Below are 23,008 nucleotides of genomic sequence, written 5' to 3' on the forward strand. Positions count from 1 at the left end.
AGCAGTTCACAAATACCATTAACACCTATTCAACATCTATATCTTTCCTGCCATTGCACTCATTTTGTCTTTTGTACCGAGAAGTCTCCCTGTGTGTTTCATTTATACCTCCACCCCCTTTGTATACGGGATGAAAACAATCAGAATCTATCATCCTGACAGCGAACCCTCCCCACCCAGATCTGAAGAAGTATCATATTAGACTTGAAATGTTACCTCTGTCCCTCTCCACAGCTGCTGCTTGACTGTTGAGTTTCTCCAGCACTTTGTTTCTATTTCAGATCTCTAGCATCAGCAGTAATTTATTATAATATATTGATCCTCTGTTGGCATATCATGACTGTACTCAACATGAAGCACTTCAATGTCTCATTCCACCTACTTGGAAATCATGTTTCACATCTGTGATTTCATCCAACAAGAATGAACATAGTTGCAGGGACTTAGAGCACATGTGACTTCCCTTCTGTGTTATATGTCGTTCTGAATTGAAAATATGTCACTGTTTGTTCATCATTTCCATGTCAAAATGCCAGAAGTTGCTGCGAGCAAAAGGAAATCATATTGTATTGGACCAGACCAAACTCGCTCAAAATACATCAAGATGACAGCCTAAACTGTAACTTCTTTCTAATGTTAAAGGCAAGTGCCAAGCATTGCATTCTGGATACAATTCTACTGGTCAAACTATCAGATTGAAGCAAAACACACTTTATTCATACACTGTAGTTATAATACAACAAAAGAAAGAAGAAATTGGAATAACTTAACTGTATTGGAAAACTAAACAGAATAATAGATTACTTAACTCATAAACAGTGTTCTAATATAGTAACATCCCATGAAACCTCCTTGACAATGGCAAGTTCAGCCAAATAGATTGTCCCACAGGGCAGTTCTCCACTGCGAGGAAAACATCAAGAGAAAACTCAGAGAGAAGGAGAGTAGCAGGGAGAAATGTACTGCAGCTTCTGCCCAGCTTCAAACCCCAGCAACAACTACTGAAGAGTAAAACTAAAAATCCTGGTTCTGGGGGAACTTGCCCCATCCATTCAGGCTGCATCTATTGTTCCTACTTCAGAAAATAAGTCACAAGCTGTTTATTTTATGGGCTTTCAATAGACAATTTAGCATCTCTGCCTTAAAACCTCCCTTCAAAACACCCAGGACAATATATACCTCTTAAAGCGATAGTAATGTCACAATATTGATTACGTGGTTTAAAAAGATGGTTCCCCACTACCTTCTTAAGTCATTTTGGGTGCTGACACAGCCAGTGATGCTTTGTCTGTTTGGTGACAGTGTGGCTGTCTGGGTTTAAAAAAAGAAAAACCCACTTCTAGCGTGAATTCTTTCAAAGTTCCAGGACCCAATTTTTTTTCATAATTCTGTTCCCTGATACTGGGATGCTAGCTCCTATTCTTCTTGACTCTTCTCTTCATAATTGAAAGTTTCTCTTCATATTTGAAGGTGGAAGGTGGTTACCTTTTTGTGGAGGCAATTGCAGATGGTTTTGCAGGACAACCTCAAGAAGCTGTGAACCTAAAGTGCCAGGCTTCTTTCTGTCCCATCTTGACATTGATGGTAGCAACCTGTGCTAGATAATGCTGATCAATAATAACAGCGCAAGTCCCATAATAGATGACTGCAGGAAGCTTGAATAACGTAGCAATTTCATGCTCTACAGTGCATCTCGACTGGGGTAGCACTTCGGCAATCCAGTAATATTTCAGAGGATAGGTAAGTCTTTTTGAGCTCTGGTATCTGCACTTCTGATACAATAGTCTAACAGTGAATAGCAACAAGTTGACCTTGCACGAGTTGCAGGAGATAATGTATGGCAGCAAGATCATTTCAGATTGAGCTTCCAATACAGTACCAAAACCTCAAGTGGCTTCTGTTTGAGTTACTATCAAAATTGAGACTCAGGCCCTCAAATGATTTATTTATAGTTGAATCTGTCGTGTGCTAATAGAATTGACCATCATTTCCATTCTGAAAGGATGGTCCCTGTATTCCATGTGAAGCCCCGTGCCAAATTGGTGCTGACTCCTCCATGCTACATGACATTGGTAGCGGGCTTTCTGACAAACCTCAATGCATCAAGCATTTTGTTGTGCATGCTCAATATTAGTGAATCTTGCCCTCAATCACCTTGTCCGGTCTATAAACACTCGTGTCCTTGTCTCACCACATACAGGTCCCCTTCTAGGTTTATCCTCTAAGGTACACACATGGCATTATCTGAACTGGAGGTTGCAGATGACAAGTTTTTTTTAACTTCTTTGCTGCTTTCCTTTTCTTCCTCCCCATGTTCTTCCACTACTGCCTGGCCATTTTTGGTAATAGAGTGGGGAGAGGCATGTGTTTAAGTAAGGAAAACATGTGTGTTTATACTATTTGCAGGTTTTAAATGAGAAGAAATAGTGGGATGTAAAAGGAGGATTAGGTTTCAGCCCTGTACAAGCCACAGCCTCACATGTGGCAATTTCATTGAACACCATTCTGTCTATTTGGAGTAAGGACAAACAGCTGAGACTGTCTGCTGGAGGTTAGATACTGCCACTCCGGATAAGGTTCTTATGGTGCAGTGGTATGGTCCCTACTTCTGAGCTGGAAGTCCTCGGTTCAAATCCCACCTGCTCAAGAGGTGTGTAATAACATTCTTGATAAGGTTGGTTTGAACATATCTATTGCTACCTCCAAGTGTGTACCAATGTGTCAATATATCTGTGAATGTGGTGAATTGTGATTGGGTAATGAGTCTGTCACAGTTAAATTGCTGGCAGTGTGTTCAAGGTGTGACTGAGAAGCTTGCAGCACTGCTACGTAGGTGAGAGTGAGGCGAAGGTGTGAATGTTAGGAATAAATTCTCATTGCTTCTTATTGTTGGTGGGTGAGCGTTGAGCGTCTAAGACTATCGGTGAGATATTGCAAATGAAGATGCATTTACTGACCATGTTCACTCTTGTAAGATAATTGAACAGCTTGAATCACTGTTCTGAAATTGTTAGAACATAAGAACTAGGAGTAGGCCATCAGGCGCGTTGAGCCTGCATTGCTATTCAATAAGATCATGGCTGATCATTTTGTGGACTCAGCTCCACTTAACCTGCCTGCTCACCATAACCCTTGATTCCTTTATTTTTCAAAAACCTATCTACCTTTGCCTTTAAAATATTCAATAAAGTAGCCTTAACTGTTTCACTGTGCAGGGAATTTCACAGATTCACAGCCCTTTGGGTAAAGAAGTTCCTCCTCAACTCAGCCATAAATCTGCTCCTCCTTATTTTGAGGCTATGCCCCATAGTTCTAGTTTCACCTGCCAACAGAAACAACTCCCTGTTTCTATCTTATCTATTTCCTTCATAATTTTATATGCATGTATAAGATAGCCCCTCATTCTTCTAAATTCCATTGAGTATAGTCCAACTCTACTCAATCTCTCCTCATAAGCCAACCCTCTATCAGAATCAACATAGTGAACCTCCTCTGCGCCCCCTTCAGTGTCAGTAAATCCTTTCTGATGTTGTTTGAGAGTAGGCTTCTGCCACATTGACTGACTGCCTGATGGACTGACTGCCACAGTCTGACTTCTGAGAGTTCATCGGCAGAGTTCCCTGGCCTTCCATGGATTGAAGACATTTCTCTTCCTCTCCAATGCAGCATCCAAACATTTTAGAGCCCATTCTTGGGTCATTCTTCTGTCTTTCCCAAATTGGAATCACTTTTAAAATTACTGCTGGCACCTTTCCTAAAAATTATTAGCTGGTGTTAGGTAGTGCCAGCTTACTTGAAATTAATGTTAACCCCTCTCATTTATGCAGCCACTCAGTCGCGTGTTTCATGCTGGCTACACACTACAAAGATTTCATAAACAGGCAGAACAAAGTTTAGATCAGATGCAATGGCTATGGCTTTAGGGCACACCACCATTCTTATGGCCATTTTCCGAGTTGTCAAATTCTGCAGTCTTTGAAGTGCAATGATTGTTATTACGTAAATTTTATGGTAGCCAACGTACACTAAAATGCAAATCCTAAAAATATTAAAGCATATTGTCAGCTAACCTATTACCCATCCAAACTGCAATCAGCTTCAATTCATTTGTGTTTATTATCATATTCCATTTCTGATAATTACCACATACAACAATTACCATAAAAGACTTCAGTCGAAAAGTGAGGCAGTGGAAAAAAACAACCGATGCCTGATCTCCAGCATCCATAGTCCTCACTTTCTTGAAAACACTTGAGACTTGTATGAATTTTCAATAACGTCTCCTTAAGTAAATAATTTACACCTAGTGCTGGCAGATCCCTCTCATACTGTGAAGCTTAGAACTACCTCCATGCTGTCAGAATCCTGCAACCCTCTCCTTTGTTACTAGGATCTGATGCATCACATAAGTATTTCTATTATGATTAGATACACAGGACAAAGGTCTGCCTGGCCCATAACTCCCCAGTGGGTACACATTCTGCCTCCTTCCAGCATCACCTTCTCAAATTCTGCCAAACTCTTTGCTTTCCACATTCCAAAACTCTACAGTATTTTTGCTGACTCCTAGGACAGTCAACTAAATGCTGCCAAATTTGAGTAGTCTCAATCCTGCTTTATGGATTCCAAGAGCACCAAGTGCTGCAAAAGCCAACAATTGCCACATTGTCACTGCTTGCTGCTGTTTTTTTTCAATTCTGATGCAGGTCAATGCTGATAACTTGATCCCACCTGTTAAGTTTTTGTCACCAGGTTGCTGTATATTCTAGATTTTATGAAATGGAAGAGATAAACATACAGTACATTGGTTTTCCAAAAGGAATAATAATATTCAAGGCAAAATGACACTGTTCCACATTTTTAATGAAAATCTACCATTTTATTGATGTAGCAAGTGTCAGATGGAGTGATCCTGCTCCCCACTTGTATTGCTGTTCCTCTACAAGGGTCAATCCGGTTAATTTGTTTCTTACGTTACAGGCATGTAAATTTATCATGGTCTGTGGCTTGTCAAGTGCTTGCACCTTGTACAAACTTGAACATAAATTTTATAAGCAAGTTTACGATATAGAGCAAAAGTGAGGGTGACCTTTGTGTTACACCCGACTCCTGAAATTTAAATGCTTTCATAATAAGTTCAGAAATAGGAATGTGTCTAATGTAGTAATCTGTTATTGTAATTGTTACAACAAATCTTACCAGAAGACCATTTAAGAGATTTTCTGTCTGTGACACTTTCCCTGTTCTTATTCCACCCAATATCACAAAGAAAAAGAGAAAATCTTAACAAATATCAGGAAACGATATATGATATTGATTTAAATATTTTTAGATTAAATCTGAAGCCTTAATGAAGTTTAAACAGGAAATGGACCCAAATACCAACTCACAAATAATTTAAAAAGTTGAAAATTGAAACTCAGAAGCAAAGTGCCAACTAATAGTTAACTTGCTCTGTGATGTATGCCGATGTATTTATGTATAATTTCAGGCTGTGGAAATCTGCTCTCCCAATGTATGAAGGAAAAATATTGACCATTATATAAATGGAATTTAACGCATATTTGTAATTCAGTATTCTTTTTTAACCCTGAAGGAAATTGAAAGAAGTGCGTTTAGATCGAACTCATCCTGAAGGCCTTGGCTTGAGTGTGCGAGGTGGTTTGGAGTTTAACTGTGGCCTCTTCATCTCTCAGTTAGTAAAAGGAGGACAGGCAGACAATGTTGGCCTACAGGTAAGGATGACTATCATGTAAGAGAGGTGAAGTGCTTCAGTAAACATCATCTATCTTTGTAACAGTGCTGAATGCTTGGTTCACCAAATATTTATTTGGCAGTGGCCCATCTGCAAGCTCATAAAAGGAGAATGACCTTTTCAGTTCTAGGTTGTTTAGCAATGCCCTGTGATAATGCCAATACCAGATTAGATAAGTTGCAGAGAGGTTTGTGACGTTTTTTAGATGGTCCCTTCTTTATAGCACATCCCTAAGCATGGCTGAAGAAGGATAGTGACAAATTCTAGCTTCTCCAGAAAGCTGGAAACTGCAGCCAGTTCATCAAATTATTTTAGCAATTTCCTTAATAAAACCTATTTCATGTATTCACTTTGTGTGACATCAGGTTGGTATCGTCACAATTATGAAGATTTCAATTTGAAAGGGTTAACATTTTGAGCCAGTCACAAATGAACACTCAGGATCAAACCAGGACAGCTGTGCTCCTGCTTAATGTTGGGCTGCTGGGTTTGTAAGGAGTCAGAGCAATAGTTTGAAGGAAATGGATACTGACACTAAGGTTGGATGTTTATGGGTGACACAGGAGGTTAAAAGCAGGGGTGTAGTGTTATGTTCTTAGATTCCACGTGGATGGCAATGCAATAACAAGGATTGGAAAGGAGAGCGTATTTCCTATGCACATTACCCTAACGCCTCTGTCTTCTCAAGAGTAATCCATGACAGAGTTCCTGATAACACTTACTTTGCAGGTTCACTGCCTCACTCTATCAATGTTCTTTCTCACATCTCCATCTATGTATCCACCATTAGCACTCACTCTCGTGATTGTGATTTCATGCCTTTCCCTCATTATTGTCTTCACCCAATGAACTGCATCCATTGACTGAACATATGCTTATTCTGAGCTTTTTTATTTTCCTCCTTGTTGGGGAGGAAGTACACATGTGAATGACCATAAGATAAAGGAGCAGAATTAGGCCATTCAGCCCATTGCGTCTGGTCGGCCAATTCAATCATGACTGATATGTTTCCAAACCCCATTCTCCTGCTTTCTCCCTATCCTCTCAACCCCTTTACTAATCAAGAACCTATCTATCTTTGTCTTAAATACACTCAATGATTTGGCCCCACTGCCCTCTGCAGCAGTGGGTTCCACAGATTCACCACCATCTGACTGAAGAAATTTCACCTCCTTTCAATTCTAAAGCATCGTCCCTTCTCTCTGAGGCTGTGCCATTAGATCCTAGTCTCTCCTACTAGTGGAAACATCTTCTCCATGTTGGCAGGATGTGAGTTGTGTGAGCCTTCCGTCAACCCAAAACTAACCGGGATAAGCCTGTTTTTTTTTAAGGAGATGTTATTTTTGGCAGCCTAGGGCAGGAGCAGGTAACAGCACCAATTATTGTTGTACCAGAAAAAGAGGAAAGGACGAAGACTTGAGTCAGTCTAAAACAATGAACATTCTGCATATCCCAGGTAGACACAGGCATATCTGAAACCTACAAGGGCCCTTACAGAAACACTTGTACTCTGAGGAAATGAATAAGATTGAAGAAGTTGTTCAACATGCAAATAAGTTTAACTGCTGCTGGAGGCAGTGTGGAGGTTTGAAGGCCTGCAGGTGTGAGCATATAAAGTTTGGATCATTACGTGCCTGTCTATGCTTGTTATTGGTTGCTTGACTTTTGTTTTGAAAGGATATATATCGGTAATTTCTCATGCCTTTTCCCATGAAGCATTGCCAAATGCATAAGTGAGAGTAAAGTAGTTATATTAAAATATTCAAAGTATACACTCAGAGGTACAGTCACAGGTATAGCCACGTTTATTTAAGGAGTACATAAGAAAATAAATTTAGCAATTTGTTATCCTCTCCAGTGACAAATAATATTGCTTATTACCACGGGTAGAAGGTATGCAATGGATATTGGGCCACGTACTCAGACCCTTTTGAAGTTCATTTTTCATAATGAAATTATACATTTTATGAGGCATATTTCCACTCCACCCTGTAAGGATATGCAAGAGTTGAGAAATAAGGCATTCAGTACTGGAGAATAGGACCAAGTTATTCCTCAATTTGAGAACTACAGGGCAATCATTTATTTTATGCAGTTTTTTTTTGAAGATCCATTGTATTTGTTTTAACTTGTGTTTCTTTTGAAGATTGGTTAGTGCATTTTATTTATTTTGTTAAAAGTAACCTTGGTTTGCTGTATCTGTGGTGCATTCATCCAGTAGCATTTTATCAATAAAAGCAATTAAATGCAATTTCCATTGCTGACCTTTCAGAAGTACATGGATAATTTAACTTGTCAAGCGGTATTTTGAATATGTGCAACATATTGTTTTGAAGTCAGCTTAACATTGCCAAGTTGTTGGTCATAAATTGCAATAAATTGAGGATAAATTTCCTTTTATTAAATATAATTGATCCGATCTCTAAAGACTCTTTGTTATTTGATTGCCACATTTGGCTCCTGAAGAGACTTTCTGATGGACAATTAACCAGTTAGTTGAATAATTATGATACACGGGAAGTTCATTCTTCGAAACTGCAATCTCATAATATAGCAGACTCTGTCTGGAATTTCACTGTCTTTGCAACAGTTACCTTTTCACTTGATTCTTTGTGCAAAACAAGTTGATTTTTTAGCATTACTGTTTAAGCTCATACTTTATGCACACTGGAAAGAAATGTGCAAAATAAAATACATACCAACTAAGATACCCTTTCCTATTGTACATAAAGTACGATTTCTATGTTGCTCCTGCGCTGAAAGTAAATAAAAGCACAGAATTTAATTTTCTCTACTTTAGCCACCACTAATTTGCGTTTTGGCAATTTACTATGAAAATGGTAATAATACTAGTAATAGTATTCTCTCCCACACAGGAATAATCAATCTGCAGCATTAGTCAACTATTGATTTCATAATTGGAGATCAATTATATGAAAATTGTCCAAATATCTACTAGTTTTAAGGGATACATAATTATTTGTAGAGTAATTACTTCAAATTTGTCACCAATGAATATATTTGAAGTTTGTAAATATTGTTACAATCCCAGATGATGTTACTGGGACAAGTCAGATCCCAGAGTGAACCATGGCTTGATACATCATATATTTAATTTTTCTACATGGTTAATATGGAGGTTAGTCATAGAAACATGAAGCATCAGGTATACTTTATTAACAAAATATAAGTTTCAATACAAAGAAAAAGAGCATACAAAGCTATATATAGTACAATCGCTGCTATCTTGCACCCAAGTGTCCAGAATTCTCATGTAGCTGACAATCAGAAAGGTGTATTGTATTCTCCCGCAACAGCATAGCCCAAGATTCAAAATTGGAAATAAGAACGGTAACCTCCTGCAGAATTTACTCAGAGTGACTGACTTACTGGGACAGGATTAGATTTCTTAGCTCTGAGGACTGATAATTTGGTGCCTCAATTTCCCTTTGATTAAAACCTCACTGATAGTATTTACGACCATCAGACCATAAGATATAGGTGTGGAAGTAAGGCCGTTCAGCCTATCGAGTCCACTCCCACTCCGCCATTCAATCATGGCTAATGGGCATTTCAACTCCACTTACCCGCATTCTCCCCGTAGCCCTTAATTCCTTGTGACATCAAGAATTTATCAATCTCTGCCTTGAAGACATTTAGCGTCCCAGCCTCCACTGCACTCTGCGGCAATGAATTCCACAGGCCCACCACTCTCTGGCTGAAGAAATGTCTCCGCATTTCTGTTCTGAATTTACCCCCTCTAATTCTAAAGCTGTGTCCATGGGTCCTAGTCTCCTCGCCTAACGGAAACAATTTCCTAGCGTCCACCCTTTCCAAGCCATGTATAAACTCCAATGAATACAATTCCAGGATCCTCAGCCATTCCTTGTATGTTAGACCTACCATTCCAGGGATCATCCCTGTGAATCTCCGCTGGACACGATCCAGTGCCAGTATGTCCTTCCTGAGGTGTGGGGACCAAAACTGGACACAGTACTCCAAATGGGGCCTAACCAGAGCGTTATAAAGTCTCAGTAGCACAACGGTTCTTTTATATTCCAACCCTTTTGAGATAAATGACAACATTGCATTTGTTTTCTTAATCACGGACTCAACCTGCACGTTTACCTTTCAAGAATCCTTGACTAGCACTCCCAGATCCCTTTGTACTTTGGCTTTACGAATTTTCTCACCGTTTAGAAAGTAGTCCATGCTTGTATTCTTTTTTCCAAAGCGCAAGACCTCGCATTTGCTCACATTGAATTCCATCAGCCATTTCCTGGACCACTCTCCCAAACTGTCTAGATCCTTCTGCAACCTCCCCACTTCCTCAGTACTACCTGCCTGTCCACCTAACTTCATATCATTGGCAAACTTCACTAGAATGCCCCAATCCCTTCATCCAGATCATTAATATATAACGTGAACAGCTGTGGCCCCAACACTGAACCCTGCAGGACACCGCTTGTCACCGGCTGCTGTTCTGAAAAAGAACCCTTTATCCCAACTCTCTGCCTTCTGTTAAACAGCCAATCCTCAATCCATACCAGTAGCTCACCTCGAACATCATGGGCCCTCACCTTGCTCAGCAGCCCTCCCGTGTGGCACCTTATCAAAGGCCTTTTGGAAGTCTAGATAGACCACATCCACTGGGTTTCCCTGGTCTAACCTACTTGTCACCTCTTCAAAGAATTCCAACAGTTTTGTCAGGCACGACCTCCCTTTACTAAATCCATGTAGACTTGATCTAATCCGACTCTTCCACGAATTTAGAAACCTCATCCTTAATGATGGATTCTAGAATTTTACCAACAACCGAGGTTAGGTTAATTGGCCTATAATTTTCCATCTTTTGTCTTGATCCTTTCTTGAACAAGGGGGTTACAACAATGATCTTCTAATCATCCGGGAATTTCCCTGACTCCAGTGACTTTTGAAAGATCTCAACCAATGCCTCCACTATTTCCTCAGCCACCTCCCTCAGAACTCTAGGATGTAGCCCATTGGGATCAGGAGATTTATCAATTTTAAGACCCTTTTAGCTTTTCTAGCACTTTCTCTTTTGTAATGGCAACCATACTCAACTCAGCCCCCTGACTCCCTTTAATTGTTGGGATATTACTCATGTCTTCCACTGTGAAGACTGACGCAAAGTACTTGTTAAGTTCTCCTGCTATTTCCTTATCTCCCATCACTCGGCTTCCAGCATCAGTTTGGAGTGGCCCAATGTCTACTTTTGCCTGTTGTTTGTTTCTTATGTATTGAAAGAAACTTTTACTATCATTTCTAATACTACTGGCTAGCCTACCTTCATATTTGATCTTCTCCTTCCTTATTTCTCTCTTTGTTATCCTCTGTTTGTTTGTTTTTGTAGCCTTCCCAATCTTCTGATTTCCCAGTGTTCTTGGCCACTTTATAGGATCTCTTTTTTTCTTTAATACATTTCCTGACTTCCTCTGTCAGCCATGGCTGTCTAATCCCTCCCCGGATAATCTTTCTTTTCTTGGGGATGAACCTCTGTACAGTGTCCTCAATTATACCCACAAACTCCTGCCATTTTTGCTCTACTGTCTTCCCCGCTAGGTTCTGCTTCCAGTCGATTTTCGTCAGTTCCTCTCTCATGCCCTCATAATTACCTTTTATTTTACTGTAACACCATTACATCCAATTTTGCCTGCTCTCTTTCAAACTGCAGACTGAATTCTACCATATTATGATCGCTGCTTCCTAAGTGTTCCCTTACTTTAAGATTTTATTATAAAGTTTGGTTCATTACAAAGCACTAGGTCCAGAATAGCCTGCTCCCCTGTGGGCTCCATGACAAGCTGTTCCAAAAAGCCATCCTGTAAGCGTTCCATGAATTCCCTTTCTTTGGATCCACTGGCAACATTATTTACCCAGTCCACCTGCATATTGAAGTCTCCCATGATCACCGTGACCTTGCCTTTCTGACATGCCTTCTCTATTTCCCAGTACATGTTGCGACCCTGGTCCTGACCACTGTTAGGAGGTCTGTACATAACTCCCATTATGGTTTTTTTGCCTTTGTGGTTCCTCAATTCCACCCACACAGACTCCACATCATCCAACGCTATGTCATTCAGTGCCATAGATTTAATTTTGTTCTTCACTAACAAGGCCACCCCGCCCCCTCTGCCCACCTCCCTGACTTTTCGATAAGTTGAAAATCTTTGGATGTTTAACTGCCAGTCCTGACCCCCCTGTAACCACGTCTCTGTGATGCCTACCACATCATAATCATTCACGATGATCTGTGCCATTAGTTCATCTGCTTTGTTATGAATGCTACGAGCATTCAGGTAAAGTGCCTTAATGCTAACTTTCTTATCATTAGAGATATTGGAAGTCATAAAATGTCCTAAGTTATCCTTCCTTTTTGCTGCATTCCCAATCTGCCTCAAGTTTAAATCCGCCTGCATATATGCTATCCTGTTGCTTATCTTTCCATTTAACTCCATACTCCCTGTCACTTTCACTTTCCCTTCTCCCCAACTCAGAAGTTTAAAGTCCTACTGACCACCCTATTTATCCTCTTCGCTAGAACATTGGTACCTGATTGGTTCAGGTGGAGACCGTCCCAACGGTACAGATCCCCCCAGTTCCAAAACTGATGCCAATGCCCCATGAAGTGGAATCCCTCTTTCCCACACCAATCCCTTAGCCACATGTTTACTTCCCAAATTTTCTTATCCCTATGCCAATTGGCACGTGTCTCGGACAGTAATCTGGAGATTATGACCCTTGAGGACTTGTACTTCAATTTCCTTCCTAGTGCTTGATAATCCCTATACAGGTCCTCCACCCTAGTCTTGCCTATGTTATTAGTCCCAATGTGGACCACAATAACTGGATCCTCCCCCTCCCGCTCCAATATCCTTTCAAGCCGGTCGGAGATGTCCCGCACCCTGACACCAGGCAGGCAACACACCATGCGAGACTCCCGATCCAGCTTGCAAAGGATACTATCTGTCCCCTATAACAACTATAGAGTCCCCTATAACAACTATAGAATCCCCTATAACAACTACTTGTCTTTTTGCTCCCCCCTCTTGAATGGCCTTCTGCACCATGGTGCCGTGGTCAGCTGGCTCATCCTGTCCAGAGCCCTTTTCCTCATCCGTACAGGGAACAAGAATCTCATACCTGTTGGACAAGGTCAAGGGCTGAGGCTCCTGCACTCCTGAACTTAAGTTCCCCCACCTGCCTCACTTACAGTCACACTCTGATGTCCCTGATCACTAACTGAATGTGAATTACTTAATCTCTCAGGTGTGACTGCCTCCTGAAACAAAGTGTCCAGGTAACTCTCCCCCTCCCGGATGGGCCGCAGTGTTTGAAGTTCAGATTCCAGATCATCAACTCTGATCCGGAGTTCTTCCAGCAACCAACACTTGCTGCAGATGTGGTCACTGTCATTCACAATGGGATCAGCCAGCTCCCACGTCATACAGTTATGAGCAGTTGTGGCCACTGGTTTTTAAAATACACATTTATCTTGTGGCAGCAATAGGTTGATTTCTCTCAGACGCCACTAATATTTCTGAAGTAATTGGCAGATTCAATTCCCATTCCCCATGCATATCAGATATGAGAGGGGTCTAAACAAAAATAGCAAAACCACGTTTCAACTATTTTTCCAACATTTTCCTTTTACAGTTATTTAATCTCAAAGAAATATTACTCTTATTTAATCAACTCTTTGTAGTATCTTTCTCTTGGACTACTGAGACAGAATTATTTTTGTTTCTGAGACTGCTAGCATAAACATCTCTCCCTTCTGATGGCCTAAACGCTTTCAGTTTCAAAAGCTTGAAGATTTTTATACAAACTCACCCAGTTTGTAAGCTTCACAAACTAAAATCATTTCTGCTGAGGTGACTTGTTCCTTAGAACTGAGAACATGATTCCTCTGCTATGAGGAAATTATTCCCCCTCCTGAGCACAACTCCTGAATTTTATGAGCTGCAATCAGAAGCTATAATAATGGACTCTGGTATGTTGTAAACCCTGCAGTATGTTCCGTCCATTAAAATACAGGTGTACTGCTTGACTGAATTACAGGCATTCTTGGAAATGATGTGTTTATGTTACTGTTACAAATAACTTTCTAACCATTTTTAAAAATTCATAGACCAAACCCCACCTACCTATATTTTAAAATTCAAATCCAACCTTACAGAACATGGAGCATAGAATATAGAACAGTATAGCACAGTACAAGGCCTTCAGCCCTCTATTATGCTGATCTTTTATCCTATTCTAAGATCAAACTAACCTGCATACCCTTCATTTTACTAGCACCCATGTGCCTATTCAAGAATTGTTTAAATGTTCATAATGTATGCTATCACTGCTGGCAGGTGGAAGTGGATACTGCAGATGCTAGAGATTAGAGTCAAGATTAGAGTGGTGCTGGAAAAGCACAGCAAGTCAGGCAGCATCTGAGGAGCAGGAAAATCGGCGTTTCCTGATGAAGGGCTTTTCCCCGAAATCTTGATTTTCCTGCTTCCTGGATGCTGCCTGACCTGCTGTGCTTTTCCAGCACCACTCTAACCCTACCACTGCTGGCAATGCATTCCACGCACCCTCCACTTTCTGTGTGAAGAACCTACCTCTGACATCTCTCCTCCCTGGGAATAACTCTTTGGCTATCCACTCTGCCTCTGCCTCTCATCATATTGTACACCTCTATCAAGTCACCTCTCATCCTTCTTCGCTCCAATGGGAAAAGCCCTAGCTCCCTCAACCTCTCTTCATAAGACATGCCCTCTGGAACAGGCACCATCCTGGAAAATCTTCTCTGCACTCTCTCTGAAGCTTCCACATCCTTGCTGTAATGACGTGGAACTTAACGCAATATCCCAAGTGTAGTCTAACCAGGGCTTTAAAGAGCTGCAGCATAACCTCAAAGCTCTTACATTCAATCCCCCTACCAATGAAAGCCAACACATCATTATGATATGTTGTATACAGTACATTATATTGTAAGTATTGTCACAATATTTAGAATGAATCACTTGCACTACAGCAAAATTCAACAGAAAAAAATGTTTCCTTTATTTCAGTTTTAATTGCTAGTGCTGCTAGTTTTCCCCCTCCTCTATGTTTTGTTAAATTATGTCGCATGCTAATAGCTAAACATGGAGTTAGAACATTTGAACCTTTTGTCATTTAAATAGGCCACTCAGATCAAGTAGCCCATACTGGTGTTTACTTTCCAAACAAATCTCCACAAGCTCTTAAGCCCTTTCCTCCAATCCTTCTGCACTCTTCCATGTCCTCCTCTGCAATGAATCCAACAAGTATCCCCTTAACTGCTCCATTGTTATCAGCTTCATCCACTGCATATTTCTTTCCAAATGTTTTGATTTTTTCTGGATTGTGGTTCTAATGGGTCAGCTGTTCTTCAGTTCATCTTCAAAAAGCACATCGCTACAACTCCTGTTGTACTTTTACTTTTACAAAGATTATTGAATTCCTACTGATCCACATAAAGTAAATGCAGGACAATATTTCAGTTTCAACACTATTACTGGAATAAAAACAATTAAAACCAACACTTACTTAACATTATTTAGTAAGCAACTCGTATGCTATTACTACAGAAAATATATCCTCTCTCTAATTATAAGCAAGGCCAAAATGTACAGTTATTCTGCTGAGGCAGTTTTTAAAGGGGATTCTCTTATATTCTGGAGAAGTCCTGAACTGACTATCAGCAGTAAGGCCAGCTCCTATGATCCTTCCCAGCTCCCTGTGTTAACAGCATGAACATTCCAGATTCATTTGATGCCATCAATGTGTTATTCAACCAGTGATTGTCTTTTCTCCTGTAATATGTCTGGTAGGCCACTGAAAAGACTTGCTCCTCTCTGCTAACCACACGGCTTGCAGCCTTTCATCTCTCTTTGAGAACTCCTCTTTCTGTCTGACATCTTGGACGCTAAAAGTTTGTCCACAGCATTGTCCCCATTCTGGCCATGTAATCATCTTGGAAAATATTGCATTCATGAAACCATTCATTATTCGTGAGTCATGACAGTGGTAGTTCACGCCGTCAAGGTTTGTCAGGAGAGGGTACACTGTGCAGAGTTAAGTGCATTCTTGTCCTCATCCTTTCAGGAGCATTGTCCATTAGGAGTTATTAAACATGCATTAAAACTTGAGTACTCAAACCATCCTCTGATGAGATCAGTTAAATTCCACGCAGAGACTGCCCACCTGTTTAACTCATGAAGACATCAGGAAGAATGATAATACTTTGGGCAGTTTTTTTTGGGCTTGTTTTTGGCCACTTATTTGAATTGCTGAATACGGCACAGCATGTATGTTTGAAAGGACAAGCAAAGTAGCAGGTCCCAGCAATTTGGCAGTGCTAGAGTGCAGCTCTTACATGACTTACTGTAATCGGTCAAGTTGACTCAGTCGCTGGGTCATTTCTGAATCCAGTAGGGTTCCCAACGCTTGGTTTGAAAGCAGAACAGGAGGTGGAGAAGGTAACTCCATTTTCACAGACACTATGACACAGGGCGGTACTTCACAGACTACAGCAGGCAGGCCAGCCATCATATTAAAGATGGCTGCCTGTCCCCAAGAGCTGCTGGTCCTATCAGAAGCATAGCATGGAGGGCAAGGCCACGGTTATGGACATGCACCTTCAAAACCAGATGCAAGTCCTCCTCTTTTAAGCTCCACTTAACCTTATTTGTGCTTTTAGCCTATATATGTTTTTTTGTTTTGCATTGCTATTTTAATGTTAATGTCACTTGTGGATTAGTTATCAACATCTGTCGTCATCACAAAGCAGGGTCTAGTATACTGTCATTAAATGTTTACATCCCATTCACTCCCTCCCTTTTGTTCTGACTGTGGATAAGAAATCTTTCCTCCCTGTGGCCCTGACTTCCTGGCCTCATCTTTCAGCTTGCTTTGTTGTAGGTCTCAATCTCCTAATGGCCTGCCACTTTTGGTCTTTCCTGGCCCTCATGTCTTCCCAGTATTGTTTTGCAATGGCCTTACCTCCCACCACCTGTCTCATTTTTAAGTTTGAGACTAGGTGTTGACTGCTTCTGCACTCCTTGGTCCTTGCTTCCTTCCTGAAATCAAACTGAAGTCCAGAGCTCCATCCTGTGGCAGAGGTTAGTCAGTGCAGATGATCTTGGGTGTTCAGATTCTGCAACCAACTTCTACCACTATTGGAAGCATGGTCAATCTAACTATGGCACAGTGAAGGTTAGACGACAAGAAATCTGTATTTTAATTCTTTTAGATTTATTGGTTCATTTTATCTTACAAGTTATGTTAGCTAGTAATGTACTTTTACACATGTACACTATTTCAACTTTTACATTGTTTATTCTGGCTAAAAAAAACAAATCCCAAGGAACCTAACATTGATTACAATGGGAAGCTATGCTTCATTGCAAGTTATTTTGCATACATTTGTAATTTTCAGCCACAATTTTAAGTGAGGATGTGTTGTAAGTAGGTTCTGGGGACACCAGAGCTTATTAGGCAAACTGCAAGGTCAGGTAGGGTCACTGATTGAAGATGGTGCCATGGGCAGAGGATGGGGCTGTACATTTGTCGGCCTGAGTCCAGAGTGGTCAAAGAAGAAGGGTCCCCTCATGAATCAACGAAAATGACAATCTCCCCTTACATCAAGTGTCTTATGTCACTAGTAAATGCCAACAGAGACAGATGAAGGTTGCTAATTGCACACTTGAGTGGATTAGCTGAGGTTGAGGCTGTTACCTTTCCTGGTGCTTGCAAAATAGCGAAAGCATGGGAAGGTGTCAGCCATCCACAGGTTAATCAGCATCTCACGGAAAATAAATTGTTTGAATTGGTAAAAAGAATGAAGTGCAGGAGAAACTCAGCAATTCTGGAAGGAACTGTGGAGAGAGAGAGTGTTAACATCTCAAGTTCAATATAACTTCTTTGGGATACCAATCATGGTTCAAAACTTAAAACCTTTTCTCTCTACACTGATGCTGCCAGACCTGCTGAGTTTCGTCAGCAGTTTTTGTTTTTTTTTACTTATAATACTTCACTTTTAGTTTAATTTGTATTACTTTATGAGGAAATGATTGGTTTTGTGTTTAGCTACGAGAAAAAAGTAGAAGAGTTTGCCTTATTATATTTTGCCTTATTATATTTTGCCTTCTTGCGTCTTTAAGATTCCTAATGTTCTAGAGCCAATAAATTATTTTTTGAAGTTCAGTAATTCTTATGTAAGTAAAACTGGCAGCCAATCTATAGCAAAAGTGATTCTGCTATTGATGAACCAAATAATCCACTTTTGTTAGGAATAGTGTTGGTCAGGCACACAGGGGGCATTTTCCTTCTCTGAATAGTGCCATTGGATTGGGAACAACATTTTATCCAAATGATGGCATATCTAACATTACAACATTTGGTTAATACCACATTGAAGAGTCAACCATGATTATACACTCAGGGCTATAGTGTTGATCAAAATTCAGTGAAAAATAGATCCCTAGCGTTAAATAGATGAAAGGTAGTTTGTCAAAGAGGAGGTGACAGAAACCATTGATTTTCTCCCCTTCTCTAGTTCTTGTGGAGATATGCCATAAGTTAAAACACAAACAAGACACAGCTGCAAGAAGGCAGGGTGGAGGGGGGGAGGGGGGAGGGGAATGCAGACGTGAGGAACATGAAAGATTGAGATCATACTCATTATTCCGTCATGACTGCGGGAGGCTTTGAAACGTCAAAATGGAAAATAGAGTGTTGTTCACATTGAGCTTTGTTGGAGAACTATATTGATGATATATTGGGGTGATCATGTCAGCATGGGAACAAGGGGGGTTCATTAAAATGACGAGTAACTGGAAGGTCAGAGTCGGTTGTACGGACAGAACAGCGGTTTTCTGCAAGCAGTCACCCAGTCTGCATTAGGCTTCATCTATGTAATGACAATCTCATTGGTAGCAGAAAATACCGTAGACCAGATTGAAAGAAGTACAGTAAAACTTTGCTTCACCTGGAAGGTGTTTGTGCCCTTGGACAGTAAGGAGGGAGCAGGTGAATGGCCAAGTGTAACACATTCTGGAATTTCATGAGAAGATGCCATGGGAGAATGAGGAATTGTTGGGAGTGATGGAAGAGTGGACCAGGGTGTCACACAGGGAACTGCTGAATGCTGACAATGGAGGGTAGGGGAAGGTGAATTTGGTGGTGACGTTCTGCTGCAGGTGGGTAGGTGGAAGATGATCCTTTAAATGTGGAGACTGGTGGACAAGGGTCCTTCTAAGGTGCACAGCTTTGCCAAGAGTCTGTGCATTTTAATAGGCATGCCAGCATGTTAACTTCTGGTTTCTACAGCTGCTACCTTATAATAAACATTGGAGGTCTGTGCAGCAGCTGGAGAAATTAGAGGGAAAATAATGGATGGCATGGACCGTGAGAGGAAGGAGAAGTCTGTCAAGGTTGAGGGTGAAAGGTATGATGGAGGCAGCCTAGTAGAAAGTGGCATCATCAGAGCAGATGCAACACCAACAGAGAACCAGGAGAATAAAATGTAGCCCTAACAGCAAGCAGGGTGTAAGGAAGTTTAGTAAAGATACCTCTGACAGTCAGTAACAGATATTGGCACAGTCTATCCCAGCAAATGAAAATAGAGAAATCAAGAAAGGGAAGGAAAAAGTCAGAGATGTACCTGATGACAATGAGAGAAGGATGGAAATTTTTAATAGAACTAATTAATTCATTCACAATAATTCCAAATAACAATATTCAAAAAGCACTCACCAATTGCATGTCGAATAACAATCTCAAGATTCAAGGTGTTGAGCACAATTTCTCCACTAGATGGCATAGCTACCAAGATTTGCTCATTTGAGGAAATTTATTTTGCTACAAACCTTCCAGAATTGCATGTTGCCTTAAACAAATGTTACTTTTAACACAACCAAACATCCTACTTGATTGCCTTGCTTTATACGATCTCTTAAGTCACCATCTCATTTTCTGGAACCAGTCCGAATAATCCTCAGCTCCCAAAATATTGCTTCATTCGTTTCCATTTCCAGCTTGTTGACCTTTAACCCCAGGTCTGTCCTGCACTTATCCTGAAGATTCTCTTTCAACTCAAGCTTGATAAATCTTTGAGTCATGTTTTCAATGCCTATAAAGCTTTTTTGCAATCATTTTTGTGTGATAAGTCATAGGATCTGGCTAATGATGTTGTGGCTAACATATTGATGTGGATAGAATAATGGCTAGCAAACAGAAAACAGAGTAGGTGTAAATGCATGATTTACAGATTTAGAATGTACGAAGTGGTGTGCTGCAGGGATCAGTGTTGGGACTTCAGTTTTTTTTACACCATTTATGTAAAAGACTTTGAAAGGACAAAAGGTGTGATTGCTAAATTTGCTGATGACAATAAACTAGGTAGAGAAGCAAGTTGTGAAGGGTACATAAGGAAGCTACAAAGAGATGTAGAGTGGCAAAGATCTGGCAAATGTTGTATAATGTGGATAAATGTAAAATTGTCTATTTTGGCAGGGAAAGATGAAAAAGAGGCATATTCTTTAAAAGGTGAGAGGTTGCAGAACTCAGATGGGAGGGATCTGGGTGTCCTAATGCATGAATCATAAAAGACAGCGAGAAAATGATTAGGAAAACAAATAGAATGTAATTGTTTATTGCAAGGAGAATTAAATACTAAAGTAGGGAGTTCATGCTGCAGTTATACAAGGCAATAGTGAGATTACACCTGGAGTACTATATAAAATCACCTTATTCAAGGATGTTGTAAATGTATTAGAAGTGCTTCAAACAAGGTTTATTAAACTAATGCTGAAAATATGTTGCTGGAAAAGCGCAGCAGATCAGGTAGCATCCAAGGAGCAGGAGAATCGACATTTTGGGCATGAGCCCTTCTTCCTGAAGAAGGGCTCATGCCAGAAACATCAATTCTCCTGCTCCTTGGATGCTGCCTGACCTGCTGCGCTTTTCCAGCAACACATTTTTCAGCTCTGATCTCCAGCATCTGCAGTCCTCACTTTTTCCTTTATTAAACTAATACCTGGAATTGAGTGGTTGGTTTATAAGAAGTTTTTACAGGTTAGTTTTGTAGCTGCTGGAGTTCAGAGAAGTAGGAGGTAACTTGATTAAAATGTATAAGATACTGAGGGACCTTAAAAGACTAAATACAGAATGGACGTTTCCTCTTGTGAGAGAATCTAGAACTTGAGTTCTGGATAAAAGCAAATTGCTGCGGATCCTGGAATCTGAAACCTTTGACAAAGGGTCAGTTAGACTCGAAACGTCAGCTTTTTTCTCTCCTTACAGATGCTGCCAGACCTGCTGAGATTTTCCAGCATTTTCTCTTTTGCTTTAGAGCTTGAGGTCGCTGTTTGAAGATAAAGAGTTATCCATTTAAGAAAAATTAGGGTAAACCTTTACTTTCTGATGAATCTTTGAAACTCTTACTCAAAAAATTGTGAATCAGAGTCTTTGCTTATTATTAAAGCAGAAGTTGACAAATTCTTACAAATAAGGAGTGAAAGGTTTTGAGAGTTGGCGGGAATGTAAAGTAATCAGATCAGATCTTATGGACTGACAAGGCAGGCTCGAGGATGAAGTACCCGATTCCTATGTATGTAAGTAATTATCTAAATTTGACAAAAAAATTTACTTTGTTCTCGTGATCTATTTGTAGCTTTTATTTATTCTTCTACCTTTCCTCCCGAATAACAATTCCTCCTTTCTCTCATCATTTAGCACTCTATATTTGTAGTTCACATTGAAAGGTCTCTGACAAGACCTTTTCATTGTCAAGACACAAATTGGACTTTGGGCTGAAAATTATGGGGAGGAAAGGGTGGTGAAGGAAAGTTGGCGATGAGGTGATAGACCTCAAAGAAGCTGATCACATAGCCATTACCTAATTGTATGATCTCCATCTCTAATTGGGAAGGAGGTTTCACCATCTGGAGGTGTTCTGCATTACCTTCAACAACCCTTTCTGTTACTTCTTTAAAAAACCTCCAGCCAGTTAAGCACAGTTTTCCTTAATTAACCCACATTTGTCCATAAGACAGTTGATTTTGACTTGAATTATTGTTTCTAGAAGTTTTGCCATTACTGGAGTTAAACTGACTGGCATGTGATTGCTGAGCTTATCCTGACAATATGTTTTGGACATGTTCTTCCTCTGTATCTTCACATTCATTGTATAATCTTCACATTAGCTTCTCACTTTCCCATCATCTTTATATTCTCATCACAAGCCCAAACCTTGCCCCTTGAATTACCTACTCAACTGTTATACTCACTATATCTTGTTCCACATTCACTCAGCTAATTCTCAACTCTCTGCAAACTTGTCTATCTCTCATCTCTTGCTCAATATTGTAAGGAAAAAGAGGTGCACTTGCTTTCAACATTTTGCTTGACAAGTTCTCTTCCAATCTGTTTTCCACAATTATGTCTTTCTATCTACAAAGTTTAATTCACTTATATTGGGGGAAAACATTGACAGCGAACAGTCCAGTGTTGCAGCCTGGAATTCTCTGAGTCTGTGGTTCAAATGCAATTAGCAGAAGTACTGAGAAAGCAGGAAAAGCAGAATTTCCTGAAGTGTAAAAAGGCCAAATCAAAGCAGGGTGGGGGATTGGGGAATTATCGTCAAATGAATCATGACCCAAATACCTGTAAGGAAAGTTATTTCTTAGAATTACAGAATTTGGGCCAGAGACTCCAAAACAGCTGGGATATTACATATACAAACAATAAGGTTTGTTCTGAGTTGGTACTCCAATTCCTTTTAATATGTTTTTTTCAGCTTGGAGATGAGATTGTTCGGATAAATGGTTACTCAATAGTATCTTGCACCCATGAGGAAGTGATAAACCTAATCCGCACTAAAAAGACTGTTTCTCTGAAAGTCAGACGTAAGTGTATAAGCGTTTATTATCGAGTTGATTCAGTTACTGCAGAGTTGTTTGTGCGATGTTCATTTGCACATAAATCTAAATTTATAAATCAGTGTTTCCAATTATAAATACTGTGCAAAGCTATTAAATTGATAGTGCATATTTTGCTAAAATAATGCTTTTTAATTTGGTAGGTCATTTTTAATGAGAGATTATGCCAATTTCTCTCAATCCCACTGAAGAATATTTGAAAATTGCTGCAATGTGGGCCAATACCCATACTTAGTTCATAGATCCTAGAATCCCTACAGTGTGGAAACAGGCC

General features: G+C 40.1%; 1 protein-coding gene across 1 annotated transcript in view; it reads left to right on the forward strand.

Moving 5' to 3' along the window:
• The window catches only part of ush1c (Usher syndrome 1C), a 218,925-nt gene that overhangs the window by 37,979 nt on the left and 157,938 nt on the right, over window positions 1–23,008 (forward strand). Inside the window, exons 4-5 of the mRNA XM_060838636.1 lie at window positions 5,597–5,735; window positions 22,593–22,701. Of these exons, the coding sequence (XP_060694619.1) occupies window positions 5,597–5,735; window positions 22,593–22,701 (248 nt within the window). The remainder of the gene's footprint in view (window positions 1–5,596; window positions 5,736–22,592; window positions 22,702–23,008) is intronic.

This window comes from Hemiscyllium ocellatum, chromosome 18, assembly GCF_020745735.1.
Source record: "Hemiscyllium ocellatum isolate sHemOce1 chromosome 18, sHemOce1.pat.X.cur, whole genome shotgun sequence".
In the NCBI taxonomy this organism is placed as follows: Eukaryota; Metazoa; Chordata; class Chondrichthyes; order Orectolobiformes; family Hemiscylliidae; genus Hemiscyllium; species Hemiscyllium ocellatum.